General features: G+C 41.5%; 1 protein-coding gene across 2 annotated transcripts in view; it reads right to left on the bottom strand.

Moving 5' to 3' along the window:
* The window catches only part of palmda (palmdelphin a), a 20,458-nt gene extending 10,040 nt beyond the window's left edge, over positions 1-10,418 (bottom strand). For both annotated transcript variants that reach the window (XM_085378974.1, XM_085378975.1), the window contains exons 1-3: positions 10,374-10,418; positions 8,138-8,218; positions 7,605-7,726 (exon numbers count right to left, since the gene is read on the bottom strand). In XM_085378974.1, coding sequence (XP_085235100.1) covers positions 7,605-7,726; positions 8,138-8,218; positions 10,374-10,418 — 248 coding nt within the window. The remainder of the gene's footprint in view (positions 1-7,604; positions 7,727-8,137; positions 8,219-10,373) is intronic.
* Between the last annotated feature and the right edge of the window lie 12,112 nt (positions 10,419-22,530).

The following is a 22,530-nucleotide window of genomic DNA, read 5'->3' as shown; positions in this document are numbered from 1 at the left end:
GGTAGACCGAGCAGTCAGCCGAGACTGCAAGACCAGGCTGACCAACCTGTGCACTGCCTGGATTAATTAGAAATATCCTGTCTCAGAGTGACGCTGAAAAACTAGTTCATGCATTTATTACTTCCAGGCTGGACGACTGTAATTCATTATTATCAGGAAGTCCTAAAAACTCCCTGAAAAGCCTTCAGCTAATCCAAAATGCTGCAGCAAGAGTCCTGACAGGGACTAGAAAGAGAGAGCAGATTTCTCCTGTTTTGGCTTCCTGTTAAATCCAGAATTCAAAATCCTGCTCCTCACATACAAGGTCTTAAATAATCAGGCCCCATCTTATCTTAATGACCTTGTAGTACCATATCAGCCTATTAGAGCACTTCGCTCTCGCTCTGCAGGCCTACTTGTTGTTCCTAGAGTATTTAAAAGTAGAATGGGAGGCAGAGCCTTCAGTTTTCAGGCCCCTCTTCTGTGGAACCAGCTTCCAGTTTGGATTCAGGAGACAGACACTATCTCTACTTTCAAGATTAGGCTTCAAACTTTCCTTTTTGTTAGGGCTGGACCAGGTGACCCTTGTGTGTGTATATTTAGTGGGTGTCGGTCTGTGTTCGTTGTGGCTCGTCTGTGTTCGTCTGCATTTCTCTGTGTTCCATGGTGTTTCGGTCCTGTCTCTGCGTCTCTCTGCCCCGCACCCCTTTTGTATGCTCTCAGGTTTGTTATTTAGTTCTCCCAGTTTTGGTTTCTTCAGTTATTTGTCATGCCTCACTGCTATCCCACCTTGTAAATAAACGTCACACTCTTGACCAGTCAGCTTCCTGCATTTTGGGTCATTTTCATTCCACAACACGACTGCTGCACTGAATCATACCTGTTATTAATAATAATAATAATAATAATAATAATAATACATTTTATTTGAGGGCGCCTTTCAGAAACCCAAGGTCACCTTACAAAAAACACAATTAATAAAAGGAACAATAGTCATAAAATACATAAAATAAGTTAAGTTATTAACCTCTGTCTCTCTTCCACAGCATGTCTTTATCCTGTCTTCCTTCTCTCACCCCAACCAATCACAGCAGATGGCCCCGCCCCTCCCTGAGCCTGGATCTGCTGGAGGTTTCTTCCTGTTAAAAGGGAGTTTTTCCTTCCCACTGTCACCAAAGTGCTGCTCATAGGGGGTCATATGATTGTTGGGCTTTTCTCTGTATGTATTACTGTAGGGTCGACCTTACAATATAAAGCACCTTGAGGCAACTGTTGTTGTGATTTGGTGCTGTGTAAATAAATGAAATTGAATTGAATTGAATTACAAGAAGGCCTATGACTCAATGCCCCCACAGCTGGATCCTGGAATGCATGGAATTGTACAAGATCAACGGGACCCTAAGAGCCTTCATCAGGAACTCAATGGGGATGTGGCATACAACACTAGAGGCCAACTTCAAGCCCATAGCACAAGTCAGCATCAAGTGCGGGATCTACCAAGGAGATGCTCTGTCCCCACTGCTTTTCTGCATAGGACCGACTGCAGAATGGAGCAGCAGAAGGAAGGAGGCCGGGGATTGGTGAGTGTCAGCACCACAGTCCAGGATGAGACAACAAATATCCATGAGTACATCGTGAAGATGTCCCCAACCAACCGCATGCTCAGTGAATACCTCAGGCAGCAGAAACCCAAGAGGAGGAACTATCATGGAAGGACTGGCCCTCAGGAAGAAGGAACATGAGAAGCTCAGAGAAGAGCTGGAGAAGATGTGGAGGGTTAAGGTGACAGTGGTCCCAGAGCACTAGGTGCAGTGACCCCCAAACTAGGCGAGTGGCTCCAGCAGATCCCAGAAACAACATCGGAGATCTCTGTCCAGAAGAGCGCAGTCCTAGGAACAGCTAAGATGCTGCGCAGGACCCTCAAGCTCCCAGGCCTCTGGTAGAGGACCCAATTTTGATGGATAGACCGCCCGCAGGGACGAGTGGGGAATTTTTTGTTTGACATGACTCCAGTAGTGACAGCAGTGAATCAAAAGTGCAACAAATTGTCAGCGAGTCAGTGTTCTTGCCTTGATTAAGTTAACAACTTTGTCTCGCATGTGCTTCAAAAATGCAAAGTTACAGAATCAGAATCAGAAAGACTTTATTTATCTCCAGGGGGCAATTAAGATACAACAGAGCAGCATGACGTTGAAGGTAAGGACAGGGCATAAACATGGTAAATGGTAAATGGCCTGTATTTGTATACTTAGTCCCTATGGACCCCAAGGCACTTTACACTACATTCAGTAATCCACCCATTCACACACACATTGACACACCGGTGATGGCAGCTACACTGTAGCCACAGCTGCCCTGGGGTGCACTGACAGAGGCGATAACATACAATAATAGTGAAATAATAAATACACAGAATATACAGTATATACACAGTTTTAAAATTAAAGTGACTGAATAGGTGAATAAATAACTGTAAGTGACTAAAAGTGAGTAAAGTGTCGGCAGTATAAAAGAGTGTAGAGTAGTTTCTGTTTCTGGTGTGGGAAACGGTCTCATCGGCTGGAGTTAAAAAGCAGGGTGGCTTTGGGGACAAAGGTGGCGCTCCTCCTCCTCTCAGTCCTGCAGGAAATGCAGCGGAGGCGTCGCCCAGAGGGGAGCCATTGAAACGCGGGGTGAAGAATGTGAGAGGGGTCGTTGATGATTTTGGCTGCCTGTCTGAGGGCCTGTTGACAGGCCAATGACTGTAGAGCACACTGATGCAGTGCGCTGCAGTCTGTTCCTGTATGAAGGCTGAGGCAGTGGAACCAGCAGGTGATGGAGAAGGTCATGATGCTTTCCAGGAAAGCATAGTAAAAAGTCATCATGATGGCTGTGCTGACTCCAAAGGAGGTATAGCTGTTGGTGGCACCTCCTGAGAATCTCCTCAGTGTTGGCAGAGAATCTCAGGAGGTTGTCAAAGATGGTTCGCAGGTATTTGTACTCCTCAACTACCTCCACTGGCTTCCCGTGGATGGTGGTGGTGACTGAAGCAGCCAGATCCCTCTGCCTGCTGGAGAAGGTCACCACCTTTGCTCACGTTCAGTTCAAGTTTGGAGCTGTCACACCACTCTACAAACTCCTGCAGAGCGGCCGTGGTGCTGTGAGGGCCTGACAGCAGTGACAGGAGAACTGTGTCGTCAGCATATTTCACCAGCGCAGATACTGAAGGACCCGTCCCATCCAGGCAACAAACTGTTCCAACTTCTGCAATCTGGTAGAAGGTTCCGCATCTTCCGGGCAAGGACAGAGAGACTCAAGAGGAGCTTCTATCCCCAAGCCATCCGGGCCCTAAACACACACACCCGCCCTCTCACATCATCTATAATTGACTGAGACAGGACTCTTCCAGACACTAAACCAAGGCACAATGTACATTTCAATTCCTTTAACTTTAAATGTGTTTATATTGTCTATCCTGTAAAATAGTCAGATGTCTATTCATATTAATGTACAGAATTCACCTGCTTGCTGCTACTACTGCACATTCACCCAGTGTATATATATATATATATAATGTTCTTCCTCTACACCCCCCCCCCCCAATTTTTGCACATGTCGAGGAGCGTGTCAGGCTACATTTCACTGTGTGTTATACTTGTATAACTATGCATGTGACAAATAAAGAACCTTGAACCTTGAACCAGGTGATAGATCTGTGTGGATCTGCAGTCATCAGTGTAGAGGATGAAGAGCAGGGGGGAGAGCACACAGCCCTGGGGGGAGCCAGTGGAGCTGAGACCGGAAAGAGAGTTGTTGACCCGTCCTGTTGGTCAAAAAGTCCAATATCCACAGGCAGTGTTGGTCAAGTTACTTTAAAAAAGTAATCAGTAACTAATTACTGATTACTTCCCCAAAAAAGTAATCCCGTTACTTTACTGATTACTTATTTTCAAAAGTCTTTAGTTACTTAGTTACTTAGTTACTTTTTAAAACATGATTTATCCCCTAAATAGGTGATAAAGTGATAGATCTTTCAGCCCAATTCTACTTTTTCTGCATAATCCATCATACAAAATGTAATCAAATGGAAAAGTCTCTTTTTAAAACTTGTTTTATTAGTTTTAATCTTTTAACTTCATGCATCAAGCAAAAATTAAATTATATGCAACATTATCTGACTGGAAGAAATTAGTTTAACATTTAAACCTATTTTCTGCACATTCCAGCACATAAAATAAAATATTTTTTGTGTTTACACTCAGTCTTTCAAATAGATGCAAGTAAAACACAGCAGGAAATAAATAAAGTCAAAGACTCAGCGGTCCTTTTGCTCTATTTCCACCTGTAAAGCAGGAGTGGGGTAGGCGGAGGTTTACCCTGGTGCAGGTGTGCTGCAGCTGTCAGTGGAAGGATCTGTGAATTTCCCATTACGTCGTAGCTACTCGGTGCTTGCTTGGACGTTTAGGGGTTTTTTCGCTGTAAAAAGAAGTTTTCTTCCCACGCACAGCGGACACTAATGTTTTTGTCACTTTTTATGGAATCAAACTCAAAGTAAGGTCAGTACTTCCACGCTTTAAACGCTGCACGCTCATACTCTCTGCCGCACTCGATATATGATCCATTGTTGATCTGCACACAGCTGTTGTCACTAACGTCGCGCTTGCTTACGTCACTGTCACGAGACACTCTTGCAAAAAAATCACGGTTTTAGTAACGCAGTAACGCAGCGTTCCTACGGGAAAGTAACAGTAATCTAATTACCTTTTTTGCAATAGTAATCCCTTACTTTACTCGTTACTCGAAAAAAGTAATCAGTTTACAGTAACGCGTTACAAGTAACACGTTACTGCCCATCTCTGGTCACAGGATTAGCTGATCATCCAGGTGAAATCAGAAGGAAAGTTTAGTGGGCAGGATACGAGGCTGCAGAGTGATGCATGCTGATGAGAAACCAGCAAACAGAAGTCTGGTGGAGGAGTCAGGGAGCTCCAGATGTTTGTGGATGGAGTCCAAGATGAAGGTTGTTGCATCATCGACGCCTCTGCGTGCACGGTAAGCAAACTGGGGAGGGTCCATCAGTGGGTCAGTTGCTCTTGATGTGCTGTTTTATGATCTTCTCCATGGCCTTCATCACCAGGGAGGTGAGGGCCACAGGACGAAGATCATTCAGAGACTTTGGGTTGTTTCTTTTGGGGACGGTGTGACTGTCAATTGAGTTTTGAAATAGAGTCCAGAACACACTTCCTAGTTGCCCTGTCTCAGAACTCGCCTGCTGATGTTGTCAGGGCCGGGTGAGCTTCTCTCCCTGGTCCTCCTGAGGGCTCTCACCATGTCCTCAGTCCTGAAGGTGAGTGCAGAGCTGCCAGGTTTGAGTGAGGATCTGGACTCCTCAAGCTGGGATGGATGTGGCTCAGGTGGTAGAGCAGATCAGCTACTGATTGAAAGGTTGGTGGTTCGATCCTTGGCTTCCCCAGTCTGCATGCCAAATATCCTTGGGCAAGATACAGTGGGGCAAAAAAGTATTTAGTCAGCCACCGATTGTGCAAGTTCCCCCACTTAAAATGATGACAGAGGTCAGTAATTTGCACCAGAGGTACACTTCAACTGTGAGAGACAGAATGTGAAAAAAAAATCCATGAATCCACATGGTAGGATTTGTAAAGAATTTATTGGTAAATCAGGGTGGAAAATAAGTATTTGGTCACCTCAAACAAGGAAAATCTCTGGCTCTCACAGACCTGTAACGTCTTCTGTAAGAAGCTTTTCTATCCCCCACTCGTTACCTGTATGAATGGCACCTGTTTGAACTCATCATCTGTATAAAAGACACCTGTCCACAGCCTCAAACAGTCAGACTCCAAACTCCGCCATGGCCAAGACCAAAGAGCTTTCGAAGGACACCAGGAAAAGTATTGTAGACCTGCACCAGACTGGGAAGAGTGAATCTACAATAGGCAAGCAGCTTGGTGTGAAAAAATCAACTGTGGGAGCAATCATCAGAAAATGGAAGACATACAAGACCACTGATAATCTCCCTCGATCTGGGGCTCCACGCAAGATCTCATCCCGTGGGGTCAAAATGATCATGAGAACGGTGAGCAAAGATCCCAGAACCACACGGGGGGACCTGGTGAATGACCTGCAGAGAGCTGGGACCAAAGTAACAAAGGTCACCATCAGTAACACACTACAACGGCAGGGAATCAAATCCCGCAGTGCCAGACGTGTTCCGCTGCTGAAGCCAGTGCATGTCCAGGCCCGTCTGAAGTTTGCCAGAGAGCACATGGATGATACAGCAGAGGATTGGGAGAATGTCATGTGGTCAGATGAAACCAAAGTAGAACTTTTTGGTATAAACTCAACTCGTCGTGTTTGGAGGAAGAAGGATACTGAGTTGCATCCCAAGAACACCATACCTACTGTGAAGCATGGGGGTGGAAACATCATGCTATGGGGCTGTTTTTCTGCCAAGGGGACAGGACGACTGATCCGTGTTAAGGACAGAATGAATGGGGCCATGTATCGTGAGATTTTGAGCCAAAACCTCCTTCCATCAGTGAGAACTTTGAAGATGAAACGAGGCTGGGTCTTCCAACATGACAATGATCCAAAACACACCGCCCGGGCAACAAAGGAGTGGCTCCGTAAGAAGCATTTGAAAGTCCTGGAGTGGCCTAGCCAGTCTCCAGACCTCAACCCCATAGAAAATCTGTGGCGGGAGGTGAAAGTCCGTGTTGCTCGGCGACAGCCCCAAAACATCACTGCTCTCGAGAAGATCTGCATGGAGGAATGGGCCAAAATACCAGCTACTGTGTGTGCAAACCTGGTAAAGACCTATAGTAAACGTTTGACCTCTGTTATTGCCAACAAAGGTTATGTTACAAAGTATTGAGTTGTATTTTTGTTATTGACCAAATACTTATTTTCCACCCTGATTTACGAATAAATTCTTTACAAATCCTACCATGTGAATTCATGGATTTTTATTTCACATTCTGTCTCTCACAGTTGAAGTGTACCTCTGGTGCAAATTACTGACCTCTGTCATCATTTTAGGTGGGGGAACTTGCACAATCGGTGGCTGACTAAATACTTTTTTGCCCCACTGTACTAACCCCAAGTTGCCCTCCGATGCGTTCATTGGAGTGTGAATGTAGAGTCGTTTGCACTTGTGTTTAGAACTGCTTGTATGAGTGGGTGTGAATGAGGCATGTTGTATAGAACCCTTTGAGTACTCTGGGAGAGTAGAAAAGCGCTATATAAGAATCAGTCCATTTACCATGTTTAGTCTCCTAACAACAATTCAAATTGTAATCCTTGTGTTTAAGGATTTACCTCGTTAAAAACTATATTCTGCATCAATCTTTTTTGTGTGCTGACATCTTTCAGAGCTAGCAAACCCACACCTCTCACAAACGTACAAAACACACAGTACACCGTTCTCTGGAGATGATCAATGAGTGTTTGATGTCTAAGATGGAACAAGCTGCATTATACTTATTTACATTTGAATTCTAATTTCCCATTCACCTTTAGATGTCAGAGACACCAAAAGGCTGTGGCCTGCAAGGCCAAACAATGCCCATGCGTAATCTATGGTGATGATATTTGCTTCTCTGTGAGCTCTGTTTGAGCTGATTTTGTACCTGTGGATGCTGAGCTGCAGGGCTCTGGTGTGTTCCCGGTCAGACAGAAAGCTCTGCTGCTGTGTGCAGTCGACTCCATTATTGGAGTCTCGCAGCAGCCACTGCTCTCTCAGAGCCTTTTTCTGTACAGAAGAACAGAATTATCATTAGTGTGGATTGGGACTGGAAGTAAAAATGCAGGTCTGCAAACAGGTAGGACGACTATCCTGCCTTTCTCTCCTCACCCCAACCAGTCGTGGCCATCTGCTGCGACATTCCTGTTAAAATGGAGTTTTTCCTTCCCACTGTCATCAAAGTGCTGCTCATAGGGGGTCATATGATTGTTGGGTTTTTCTCTGTTGTATTATTGTAGGGTCTACCTTACAATATAAAGCACCTTGAGGCGACTGTTGTTGTGATTTGGCGCTGTATCAGTAAAACTGAATTGAAATGAATTGATTACTTCTGCAGTTCATGCTGATAATACACATCCAATGAAATGATTTGCTCTACACTTTATCTGCTGTTATAGCCGATCATTTATTCAAACCAACCTTCAGATGTTGCAGTTTGAATTTCTCTTGATCGAGTTTCACTTTCTTCTTTTTAATGTCCTCTTGAATTCGATGCTTCTGCTGTTTCATCAAAAGCAAAAGCTTAAATGAGTGAATATATGAAACATTTACAATTGACAATGGATTGTCAGAATAAGTCAAATATCTATTGAAAATGTAACCCAGTGAGTTTACACGACTCTGTAATGCACTACAACATTGTTATTGCTAATTGTGATTCATCGTTACTCTGTTAATCACTGAGTTGAGCTAAAGTAAATCAATAATAAAAGATAAATAATCTGAATATAAAAATAAAACCCCAGAGAGTATATTTGACACCCCTACTGGTTAGGAAGGAACAAGCCCTGCCTTCCCCTGCTCTGTATGTGCTCAGACACAGAGAGAGAGGAGGTGCACCGTCGCTGATTTTCACCGCCAAGCTTGTTGCTGGAAAATAACTATAAACTTGATAAATTGAGCAAATATCCATACCGGAGATCTGCATGGACCTTGGAGAAACGGACCTGATTTGTTTTGAACATTTTGGACTTTGGAACCATTGCCGTGAGTCAGAAGCTAACCTTCAAGCTAACAAGCTAACAAGAAGTTAACCGGGAATATAATGGCCCAATTTCAATGTTGTAGATCTGCACGGGTGCGGATGAAGTGGACAAGATCCTTTCTGAGAGTTGAACATTAGAAGCGTGCTGGTGAGTTAAACTGGGACTGGGCGAATCAGGCTAATTAACAAGCTAATTAGCTTAACGCTCGTAGCTGTAGCTGGAGCCGACCACGTTTTCACTGTGGGAGAACACACGGGGTTTGGAGTTCAGCTACTCTGAGCACTCAGCTTGTGTGCTGATGATGTTCTAGTATTACATGTTGAATATTAAATGCACTAAAATAAGATGATGGGATGAAGTTAATTTTGATCTTAAAGGTTATGAATCTATTTTATTTGATGCTCGAGCGGCACTGTAAAGATGCCTCTGCATATTCTTACTGTGCTGATACGTTACCACATACTGTAGAACTACAGCCTGTGGGCTTTTGTATATTTTTGGTCATTTTATTTTGTACATTGAGTGTAATTAACATATTGCTTCGTTGCTATGCAGTGCAAAGCAAGGCTCCTGTAATTCAGTAAAAGGGGCAGTACTGGGAAAGATAATCTACCATAGTTTATGGTTTATTTCTGGTTTCTGATAGAAATGTGCACCTTGATGGAAAAATAAGCTGATTGTGATTTAAAGATTGCATTCATGATTAAGACGCACTGTATAGACTGTAATTAGAAATTAGAATTAATGTTTTGTGCTTGATTTGTTATAGCACTTAAATTATTTACATATGCCCATATATATCATTAGAGTGTGAGTTGAATTAGTAATAGCCCTGTTGTTTACAGGCTAGGCTTTTTTGGGGGATCGTGCAACCTGGATCTCTTCCTGACGAGGAAGATGGCGAGCCGTTCCCTTTGAACCGAACCACAGCCATTCCGAGTTGGCCCAGAAGGGCAGGTTGCTCTTCTCTCACGAAGAATTGCAGCAGAGCGGTTGGACAAAATCACTGAACACTGACTATTAAGCCGGCAAGACTGACATATCTGAGCTCAGATAGGATTCTGGTTACTATTATTATTGCTGTTGTTGTATCTTATTTAATGTTTCATTCCTGTTTATGAAGTGCTGTTTAATTGTTGCTATATAATTCAGTACAATTCAAAGCAACTTTACCTGTGGCTCCACTCATTCTTCTGCACGCCACTCACCATGACCCTCCTGCGAGTCGAGCTATTGGCCCATTCTCTCCATCCTACTTTAACTTCCCCTACCCTGTCCTGTACTTGGCTACAAAAGCAAACTAATCCTCAGAGTAGTTTAAACTGTTTCATTTAAGTTTTAAATGTTCCAAAGTTAAGTGAATGTTAAAGGACAGAAAAAGGTCATAAACAAATGACAAAAGTACTAATTTACATTTTTTAGAGTCAAAAGCCAGAAAGATTTAATTTGTTACTTATTTAAATAATAATAATTATTTGTAAGTTACATGTTTTATTTTAGAGTACAGTAAAAAAAGAAAAAAGGTACAGACTGTACATGTCTCAGTAACATCTGCATCATGCTCTAAAACTTCTAAATGAAAGTGTGAATAATTGTCACATAGATAAGCAGATATCTTTAGAAGTGTAGCACAAGTGTCTGTGACTGCTCAGAGTAGACGGGAGCATTACAGTGATGGCCTGGAGCCTCTCCTGGAGCAGGTCACTCTCCTCCATACTGCTTCAGGATCAACACAGAGACTGGAGACGAGAAGAAAGAGAACCTGTCAGATGCCTTTATTTCACAGTATCACTTATAAACATGACCACCAGCAACATTAACCACATTTACAAACTCAAACTGACGGTTCAATATAAGAGAATAAGCATCTGCAGTGTGAGTCATGCACAGCTGCCTGAGTAGAAGAATAAAAATATGAAGACTGAAATGAGCAGCATGAAACAGCTGTTTCCAGCACCCTGACACAACGGTACACTGTGACATCACTATTTTATTTCAGTATTCATTCCTCTGACAGCACACTGCCACCTGCCAGCTTGTTCACTCTTTACGACACAGTCATCTGCTTATCCTAAACGAGCCATTTGTAACTTTTGTCTCACTCTAATTAAAGAAAGGCGGAGAGAGGCTTTATCTACAAGTCCATCAAGTAACCTGTCACTGAAGCGCTAAGCTAATCTGCTCATGAGCCTGATAATCTGCGTAAACCATCTGCTTGCCAACCACAGGCAGGGCTGCTGTGTGGTTTAGACTCTATTAACTGAAAAGTCTGAACTTTTTATTTATAGGAAATGTTAGAAATCACACAGAACACATCGTTCTCCTTGAGTAATGCACTGGATCCACACCAGACTGCTTCTGTTGTGGGTTCTTTTCTCGCTTCATAAAATTCAGATTCGTTTTTTTGTGTGTTATCTAGATAAGAAATAGATATAAGTGCTGAAATGTTTATGCCTTTAAACAAGAATCACACTGTTCATGGGTGCAGAGCTCTGTGTTACTGATTTATCAATGCACATGTAAATACATCATGAACTGGGTAATTCCACATACAGTGTTGCCAAAACTATTCGTCTGCCTTCACAAGCATATGAACTTGAGTGTCGTCCCATTCTGAATCCACGGGGTTTAATATAACATCGTCCAACTCTTTGCAGGTATAACAGCTTAAACTCTTCTAGGGAGGCTTCCACAAAGGTTTTAATTGGGATGTCTGACCATTATTCAGAAGCACATCTGTGAGGTCAGACACTGATGCTGGCTCACAGTCTCAGCTCGAATTCATCTGCGTGTGTTCTGTTGGGTTCATGTCAGGAACCTGTTCAGACCAAACTTGCTCGTCCATGTCATTCCCAAATTGTTCCCAAAAAGTTGGAAATGTGACATTGCCCAAAATGTCTCGGTATGCTGAAGCATCAGGAGTTCCTCTCACCGGATTTAAGGTTACAAGACCTGAAAATCAGCCCCGCACCACAAGCCCACTTCCACTTGGCACAATGCAGCCAGACAAGTACCACTACAAGAACTGTGATTTCAGGTCGTGGTGGATGACTTGCTGCGTACCAGGACAGATTCAAATGAAGGCTGATCAAATGTATGATCTGAGTTACAGATGATTACGGGCTGTTCCCTGAAATCCTTTTATTGTACTTTAATCTATCGACCTCCTGGAGCTGCCCTACTCGGCACAGATGTTCCTGTACACTATGCCGGCCACTTGGTTATGGCGTTCCATGTATGCCCTGCCTGCTAGCATCTTGCACCCTGCTGTTATGTGCTGGATTGCTTCAATCTCAACCTGAGATTGATTCAAGACTTATGTTATTATTGGGCACCAGCATATCAAAATGCTCCCTAACTGCTGATGTTTTTTGAGATTCTCCATGCAAGCTTCATGTGCTTAAAATCTCCGTGCAAGCTCGTGATGATCCTCAGAATCACCTCAGATCCAGTTCATGCCAAAAACTCATTCCCATGTGTTTGTGACAGCTTGAATCCCATAACGAGACAGTGATGTCATTTCAAGGAAACGGGGCCTTGTTTATCTTTTATCACGTGATAAAGATAAGACCAATAAGCAGCCTCGACATGGGCTTCATCTGGACACGCCCCTCAATAAACACAGGCCTCAGGGCTTTAACATTACTGCTCACCGCTTCACCTGCCTGCCCACCCTCCGGTGCCTTGACCCCGCCCCCCAACTTCCCACCGTGCAGACTCTCACCCTTCCTGGATGTCACCTTCATATACCAAGTAAGCAATCAGTCACATCTCAGCTGTGGATAGTTTTGGGATTTGTTTTGTGTGAAATAAATCTTTGTGAAAAACATGTTCTGTACTCTTTGTGTGTGTGTGTGTGTGTGTGTGTGTGTGTGTGTGTGTGTGTGTGTGTGTGTGTGTGTGTGTGTGTGTGTGTGTGTGTGTGTGTTACAGTTGCTACACAGCCAACTGTAGCCGATTAGAGCCTGCGAGACTCAACTTTGCTCATTTGAATGAATAAATTGGACCTTTCCTGTGTGTGTCTGTGTGTGTTGATTGTGACTGCAATTACAAAGCTTGCTAGCATGTCTTAACACTTCACCCTGTGGTCTAAAATATGTTCACTTTAGAGCTAACATGACTGATGTCAGGAAAGAAAACAAAAACCCACCAATGGTGCGGCTTCAAAAAGTCCAGAAACAATGGGTGACCTTAAAATAATCACCCTGCTTACTGAGAGTCAAGTCAAAAAGGAAATGAAGCTACATAAAGTGTGTGAAGGATTTTCAGTGAGTGCAAACTGAAGGCTACAATATGCTGTAAGCCCTGCAGGGACGATCAGTCAGGATGAGCAGAAGCTTAGAGAATTAAGGAGCTATCTCTACCTCTCCCGTTTGGTCCTGTTTCTGTTGTAGAATAAAGGTCAGCTCAATTTAGCACATTAACTATTTATAAAACATTTTTATATCTGCTTCTCTACATGACTCCAAAACAAACGTTGCTACCAGCAGAGGATAACAGCCTTTGTCAAGATGCTATCAAACAGTTTCTAAGCTGCAGACTGACAGCTTGCATTATTTGGGAGGATAAAAGACGTAGGCCTACTTCATATGGGAACATTTGAGTCTTTCTGACAGGACAGGACGTTTTCTTAAAGAACAACAACAAACCTCACAGAATACTTCAACTTCACGTTATTAATTATTGAAAGACAAGCATATATTTGTTCACCTACCCAGAGGATGGTCTTTTCTCGTGGCTGCCACGCAGGACTCCTCAGACAGCCCACAGGTACAGGTGGGCGGGTCTTTGTGATGCTGATTGACAGCTGTCAACCTAGCGGCCAATAGCAATGAGAAGTGTATGGGCAGAAATCTGTGCCATCAGAAACTGAATTTGAATAAGTTCAATTTGAATTTGAATTGCTCAGATTGAATCTGAATTGTAACTGGAATAAATGCTTTTGAAAACTGAATTTGAATTAGTCTAATTTGAAATTGCATTTTATATTTTGAAAATGAATTGATTTGCTTTGAAACTGCATTTTATCCTTTAAAAATTCAGCTCTCGACTAATTTCAGTTTCACTTCTCACCATTCAGTTTCAGTTCTACAATTCAATTTCAGTTCCAAAATTCAGTTTTTTGGAACTTACATCCGGTTCCGGTTCAAGAGCAGATTAATAGAACTACGTTTTACTAGCGGACCGAAAGTGTTACCGACGGGAATCTACAGCATCTTGAGCTGAATTAAGACTTCAGAAGTCATTCGTCATGTCGAATGACCAGCGGATAAACTCTCAGGTTGGTAATAAATGTATTACATGTATAAGAACAAGCGTCATGTTAACAAATGATAGCCGTAAGGTAACTTTTATGCTTATTGTAGCTGTTAGCTAAAAACGCTAATTTAGCGTAGTTTGCCCTGAATTCAGCTTTGACAAACAAATATGATCGACTGTTTCTAGTAGAATTCCAAAGTTGTCATCTTGTACCCTCTCAGAGTACCCCCTCTGTATGCTTGCAGAGACCCCTACAGTAGGGAAACATGCAAAACGGTGTCCAAACCTTTGTGTTTTAGCTTTATTTATGTCTTACACAGCATCCCAACTCTTTAGCTAACTTAATAACTTTAGCTAAAGTGAATAGTTAGTCTAATTCATTAGTGCAGCATTACTGGATCACCTCTGTTTGAAGTGATATAATATGATATACAACTATATCACTTTGTTTAACTACCATAATAATTCTTAGGGTACTGAGTGAATGCTTAATTAGATTTTTTTTTTTTTTAAAGCATACTGCTCCATTACTATGTTTGACAGGCTGAAGTTGTCGGGTCACCTCCTAAATTGACCATCTTTTACAGGTGTTTTGTGCCAGAAATGGAGTGTCCACTGAAGACTGAAGATACTGAATCTCTACGCCTTGCCATCCATCCCTCTTGTGCCTTCATCTAGACAAGAGACATTAACTTAACCACTCTCATATGCTCTGTACCTACATCACCTTCCCTGACAGTCGTAGCTTGGCTCATCTGAGGGTGAAATTATAAGAATGTGTTATTTTGCAAAGTGCTCTCTCGGGTTCCTAAATAAAATATGGCATTGAGGTCATTTCTTTTGAATTAATCCCTTCTTCTGAAATATAAGAACCTCTCCTGGTTTTAATGGCACTTTGGATTTCTTTACTTTCTGTTCCACTTCCAAACCCAAATAGATGCTGACAAGCTGACACTGTAACATGGAAGAGGGAAAGACGTTGGAAAGGACTACTACAAATAAACCCAATGCCTAACAATGAAAAGTGTAAAATAAGAACAATAATAATAATAATAATAATAATAATAATAAAGATAAAAGATGAAGTAACAAGTTTTTAGTTTTTAGTTTATTCCAAATGATCATCCAGATGTCTGTGACATGTGATGACAAACACCATAATGGAAGGCCTTAGTCATCACATGCTTAAACTCATATATTTTTGCATATGCTGAACAGGCAGTCAGACATGCTGTAACTGTGGGGTAGAAAACAGCATGAACACCATACGGCAGGGGTCTCAAACTCCAGTCCTCGAGGGCATGGAAAAGTTGCATGACACCGGCCCTCGAGGACTGGAGTTTGAGCCCCCTGTCATACGGAATATGACAGGTGTGGTTGAACTGCATGAAGACTCTGAAGTTTCTCTTCTCTTCTGGCAGGACAGTAATGTGGCCTTGTCCTGTGAGCCACTGTAAGGATGTACTTAGAGTAGAACTGGACTGTCACCGGCCTCAGGCTCTTCACCCTTTTCAAAGACAAAGCAGTCATTTAGATAAAATATTAGATATTGTTTACCTGTAAATGCACAAAGTAAATTTAGAAATGTAATTATTGTCAAGAGTGAACAAGCACTGATAGTGTAATCTACAGCTGTGGCCAAACGTTTAGAGAATGAGAAGTGTTGTTTGCTTATTTACAAAGTTTGCTGTTTCAGTGATAGTTGTATATCACTTCAAACAGAGGTGATCCAGTAATGCTGCACTAATGAATTAGACTAACTATTCACTTTAGCTAAAGTTATTAAGTTAGCTAAAGAGTTGGGATGCTGTGTAAGACATAAATAAAGCTAAAACACAAAGGTTTGGACACCGTTTTGCATGTTTCCCTACTGTAGGGGTCTCTGCAAGCATACAGAGGGGGTACTCTGAGAGGGTCCAAGATGACAACTTTGGAATTCTACTAGAAACAGTCGATCATATTTGTTTGTCAAAGCTGAATTCAGGGCAAACTACGCTAAATTAGCGTTTTTAGCTAACAGCTACAATAAGCATAACAGTTACTGTACGGCTATCATTTGTTAACATGACGCTTGTTCTTATACATGTAATACATTTATCACCAACCTGAGAGTTTATCCGCTGGTCATTCGACATGACGAATGACTTCTGAAGTCTTAATTCAGCTCAAGACGCTGTAGATTCCCGTCAGTAACACTTTCGGTCCGCTAGTAAAACGTAGTTCTATTAATCTGTGCTTGAACCGGAACTGGATGTAAGTTCCAAAAAACTGAATTTTGGAACTGAAATTGAATTGTAGAACTGAAACTGAATGGTGAGAAGTGAAACTGAAATTAGTCGAGAGCTGAATTTTTAAAGGATAAAATGCAGTTTCAAAGCAAATCAATTCATTTTCAAAATATAAAATGCAATTTCAATTTAGTGATGATCATTTTCAAACCATAAATTCAATTTCAAATTAGACTAATTCAAATTCAGTTTTCAAAAGCATTTATTCAAGTTACAATTCAGATTCAATCTGAGCAATTCAAATTCAAATTGAACTTATTCAAATTCAGTTTCTGATGGCACAGATTTCTGCCCATAGAAGTGTTGCCACTCGTCCACCATGGCACACCACTATGTTTGACTGTAAAACCATGAGATGCTATGTAAACAGGGTTACATTGGCACTTAGTGAAACTTACTCTTTTCTTTCTTTCCTTTGTCTGCAATTAGCCACTTATTGTACCTAAGAATGTGAATAATTTAATGACAATACAGAATCAATCATTCCCTCCAGTGAAATTATTTTGTGGTTGCTCAAATTTAAAATTTAAATTTTTCACAGTATCACAGTTTCACAGTAAATTTTTGAAAAAAAGTTTTGAAAGCAACACCTTGTTTGTGTCCAGCTTGACTGTCCAATAAGAAGTCTGTGTATACGATGGGAGACATGCATGATGATTCATTTGAATACTATTTGTCCTCGATCTGCTCAATTCCTTTATTTTGCTGATGTTGAGCTTAAGCCCACTCAGGTCAGTTTAAATGTATTTATATAGCACGATAACAGGTGATTTATATCTTAAAGATCCTACAATAATGATAATACACTCTACAAATGCTATCCAACATATTATGATAGTGTGACCATAGAAGGGAAAATGGGGGCATAGTCATCCTGAGAGGCAGTTTGAAATCATAATATATACGTCTGTAGATACGAAGGATGCAGCATGACCCAGATGCTTATCAGGACTTTCCTTCTGTGTCATTTCACTTTCTCACTTTTGCATTTTGCAGCGCTCTGCTCTCTGCTGCCAGCTTTGGTCAGAACTCCTCTTTCCTCCCCGGCCTCTACTGAAAGGCACGATTAGATGACGCTTGCTGGCTTCCCCTGACACCACACCCTGACCCTGCTGCTCCACCCTGCACCACCAACCCCTCCACAATGTAAACAAATTATCTTTGAACCTGACAAAAACGAAATTTATAGTTTTTGCCAGAAATTCTACCCGATTTCTGGAAATCGGGTAAAAGAGGATGAACTCTGTCCATTGATGGAGTTTTGACTGAGAGAGTTACTGAACTCCGTTTTTTGGGGGTAGTATTGGATGATAATTAAAATGGAAATCTCATATTGAACATGTTAGAAAAAAGATGGTTAAAAATATTTATATTCTGGGTAATGTCAGAGATATACTAGATTATAAGGCAATGCGTATTTTATATTTCTCACTAATTTTCCCCTATCTCAGTTATTGTGCTGAGGTGTGGGGGAATACATATGCGACTAAAATAAATCCTCTATACTTGTTACAGAAGAAAGTGGTACGAATGGTTCATAATGTTAAATATAGAGAACAAACAAATAATCTGTTTATAAAATCAAAATTGTTGAAATTTGAAGACTTAGTGAAATTACAGACATTATTATTCATGTGCAAGGCAAGAAATAACACATTACGTCTTAAGTTACAAAGTTTGTTTGTATTGTGTTCAGGAAGTGGGGACAGTAGAAGGAAGTTTGACTTTAAGCATCAGTTTGCAAGGACCACACAAAGGCCAATGTGTCCAACAGTCACAGGTCTAAGAATCTGGAATTCAAGATAATCTCAAGAGTTGTACAAACATGCACCGTTTTAAAAGTGTTACATACTTAAAAGGATAAATCAATATGAAGAACATGAAAGTAATTAGGGCTAAATGTGGAAGGAAATTTTTCATTGCCATGTAGTAGTGCTGTATATTGTGATTATACTGATGTGTTAGGTTTGCATTGTGCCATAAAGATACATGTTAGAGGGTTTTTTGGGTTGTTGGCGCCCTCTTGTAAGAATAATTAGATTGCAGATAGGGGCCAGGTGCTAACAAGAATTTATTCTTCTTCCTGCTCTTTTTCACCCATGGGTGCGGTGTCATATTAATGGGAAGGAGGATCTGTGCGTAGGAATATGAAACATTGTTGAACCATGTGTGAAATAAATAAATAAATGAAATATAATTGCCATTCACTCGCTGGGCCCACGTCCTCATTTTAGGTTTGACAGCGTTTTAGTAGGTAAAGGTGAAGCTTGGACATGAATTGAGCTGCGGTTTGGGGAAGGCTTTGAGGACTGGCGACGGCTCCCGGGCCTGGCAGATCCCCATGTACTAAATAGAAGTGAAGCAGTTAAAGAATTGAAAAGGGGAGGGAGGAACAAGAAGGAACAGCTTGCAGAACTGGGGGAACATATATAGATGAGAACCGGGAGGAGTGTGTTTGGAGGCGTGGTCCTGCTCCTGAAATTCCGATTCTTAAGCTCGAATAATTTTTCAGTTTTCAAACACACATGACAGCAGTGCAGGTTACAGGTTTGACATTTTGCAATCGTGTACAAATATTTTTGTATATACTGTAAACAACTACAGCAGACCTGATGACAGTTTACTGCTTTTCAGCATACTTTTATTTACACACGGTTGCTGTTACAAAGACACAGCTGCAGCTCTCCCACTGCCAGCTCAACATATCAACGATATGATAGGACCCCGTTCAGTGTTTTAACCCGGCGAGGTGTGATTGCAGATGCCCTGCAGGTGCGTTTGCCTACCCTGCAGCGGCACCGCGGGCCACACCCTGCCACATACACCCTCCCTGTTGTCTAAGTGCAACAAACATGGAAGGATGCTAAAGTTTTGTTTTTTTTAATGGCCCATCCCAGTTATTTGTAAAACTACTGCTGTTATCTAAGCTGCTGTTCTGTCTGGTGATCATCTCTGGGTTTCAGCATCGATATCTGCATCTGACATTTGTAAACTTTTTGAGGCAGGTGTCAGACTCACATACAAGGTATCATTTTCCCTCATGCAGAATCTAAGAACATTTCACCATAATAGCTTTTGCTGCTTACAGCCACTGGGTAAAAACAGGACTTTACAAAAGTCACTCCAGGACGGACATTTTTCTAAACTCGAACTGATCAGAAGGTCTCAGGATCAGGCAAAAATCCTGAACCAACTCAGAAGGATGTCTGATCACCACCCTCTGGTAATATGAACTAAAGGGGATACATACAGACACAGAAGCTGCTGAGGCGTTACTGTGAGAAGAAAATCACACGTCAAAGGCTTGTTTTCGAGTTACTAAAGGCTCTACAGGTCCTCTGTAGTTACTTCAGTGTGCAGCAGATGGGAGTCATGTATCATCTAAGCAATCAACAGATATCAGAAAATACCTTTAGAAGATGATAAATTGGGTGGATACACATAAATCTGCTTGCCTGTTATCTTTGTTTCACTGAGTAGATCGGCTCAAACTTAGATAAAGGAAAAGTAGTCGGATTACTGACAGCTGTAGCTCAGGAGGTACAGCAGGTCACCTACTGATCAGAAGGTTGGTGGTTCGATCCCTGGCTCCTCCAGTCTGCATGTCAAGTATCCTTGGGTAAGATACTAACCCCAAGTTGCTCTCCAACGCATCCATCGGAGTGTGAATGTAGTTAGTACAGAGAAAGTGCTTGTGAGAATGGGTTTGATTGGGTGAATGCGGCGTGTTGTATAGAACGCTTTGGGTTAGAAAAGCGCTACATAAGAATCAGTCCATTTACCATCTGTGTACATTATCATCACCGGTAACTGAAACATGTGAAAGCAACATGCATATTTATTCTCTTTATTATATAGTTTTGGCACAAATAACATTTACAAGTAATATTACATTTGCAGTATTACAACATGGATATATAATTAAATCAAACATATACATTTCTTATATATTTTGTTTTGTACACCCACAGTAGATGTGCTTGGTGTGAGGTCTCGCAGCAAGCTATCAAATACGGTGCATTTCTCGGCTTTTAAAAGAACCCTATACATCGCCAGGTGTTTCATCAGATTCGAGGTGTTACCTCCTTTGACAGTATCACAGTATCAGCTTAAAGCACTTGTTGCTGCTGAGTTTGCATCTTTTGCTGTGAAGTACAGCCAGACTTTGATTGGTTCACCTTGGGCATTTTTAATCTGTAGCTCTGCTCTAAAAGAACGTACGTACCTGGGCCCGCCTACTATCCTCGGAAACGTAAAATGATTGGCTAGAATCCAAAGTGTATGACATCTCAGGAAAAAAAAGCACCGAAATAAAGCACCAAAATGTGCGCTGCTTTTCGGTCCAGTTACTACCGTTTATGTCAGAACTGGTACCATAATGGCACCAGATACCGGTACCCATCCCTAGTTATTATTAACCTCTATCTCTCTTCCACAGCATGTCTTTATCCTGTCTTCCTTCTCTCACCCCAACCGGTCGCAGCAGATGGCCCCGCCCCTCCCTGAGCCTGGTTCTGCTGGAAGTTTCTTCCTGTTAAAAGGGAGTTTTTCATTCCCACTGATGCCAAGTGCTTGGTCAAGGGGGTCATTTGATTGTTGGGATTTCTCTCTATTATTGTGGCAACTGTTGTGATTTGGTGCTATATAAATAAAATGGAAAACTGAAATGAACTGAATTCAGATTTCCAAAGACTCCTACATAACACAGACAATATCGTGGAAACCATGACAACCAATGATCTTGTCTTAAACTAGTTATTATTTATCCCTTTATCCCTCTTTATAACCTCATATATCAGATATCATGCAATCTTACTGACTTATATATGACATTAACACGTGTTACATGTATTCACATCAAATTTACATTGAATACACATATCAAATACTTTTACCCATAAAGAAAACAAATCATATATTAATTAAAATGGCTGCTACAATATCCACAGTGACATTTCTTAAGTTGACAGTACATTTACAGTAAACATTTTTTTAAACTGTGCGTGCCACATTTGACCCTGGGAGAACAACACTACAGTGCAAAATAAAAGTGGCAATGATAGATTAATTCTTAAATGACAGAAAATGTTGCTGATGTAATGAGACGCAAATGAGACTGATGTAAAAAACAAAGGTCCATGAACTACACAGAATTGGTGACGTCAATCTCCCCCTTGATGTGGTTGGGTGAGGGGGTGGTCCTTCATAGTCATGTGACTTCTGTGATGGACCCTGGGCTCTACAGAAACAGTAAAGAAAAGCAACAATTCAGTCAGGGCTACTATAGCCACAAGAAGATTGTGTTTTGATACACAGGTGGGTTGTAAAGTCAACAATTGTGAGCAATTGGATAGCAGCTGATCTTGACTTTGTGGCCTGCCTATACTAATATTACTAATAATAGTAATAATACATTTTATTTAAAAGCACCTTTCAAGACACCCAAAGACACTTAACAATAAAATAAAACACATAGTAGGACAATGACAAAACAAAGAACAGTACAAAACAAGATCAAATGGACAATAAGTTCACAGTGAATATATGCAGACTTGAACAGATTTAAACTTGGGGATAGAAGAAGAAGATCGAAGTGAGCGGGCAGAAGAGGTAGTACTTAACAGCAAGGTTATGAGGGGCCTTGAAGGTGAGCAGAAGAAGCTTGTACACTATTTGGAACTTCACAGGGAGCCAGTGAAGTTCCTGGAGAACAGGGGTGATGTGCTGGTAGGAGGGGTTCTGGTAATAATGCGGGCAACGGAGTTTTGAACCAGTTGAAGCTTGGATGAATTTTGGGGGGAAACTACGTAAGAGATGTTACAGTAGTCAAGGCGGGAGATAATGAGACTATGAACAAGAATGGATGCAGACTGGGTGGAAAGAGAAGGACGAAATAGGTTAATGCTGCATAGATGGAAATAGGATATCACTGATGTGAGATTTAAAGGATAGTGAACTGTCTGGGATGACACCAAGGCTCTTAACCTGAGGTGAAGGGAAAACTGTGGAGTTATTGATAGTGAGAGTGAAATGGTTCGCCTTCAGTAGGTTGGATTTAGTGCCAGTAAGGAGGATTTCAGTTTTATCCTCATTGAGCTTAAGCTGAACCAGGATTTTAATTGGGATAAGCATTCTGTAAGAGAAGAAGGTGGGAGGGAGGAATCAGGCCTGCAGGAGAGATATAACTGAGTGTCATCAGCAAAACAGTGAGAGTGAAGATCAAATTTATGGAAAATGGTACCAAGAGGGAGGATGTATGTTATGAAGAGAAGATGGCCTA

This window comes from Diplotaxodon limnothrissa, linkage group LG18 (assembly GCF_057381915.1).
Source record: "Diplotaxodon limnothrissa isolate DT_005_m linkage group LG18, D_limnothrissa_male_GT1.1, whole genome shotgun sequence".
Taxonomy (NCBI): Eukaryota; Metazoa; Chordata; class Actinopteri; order Cichliformes; family Cichlidae; genus Diplotaxodon; species Diplotaxodon limnothrissa.
The sequence above is the reverse complement of the archived record's forward strand: the minus strand, read 5'-3'. Positions and strand labels throughout refer to the sequence as shown.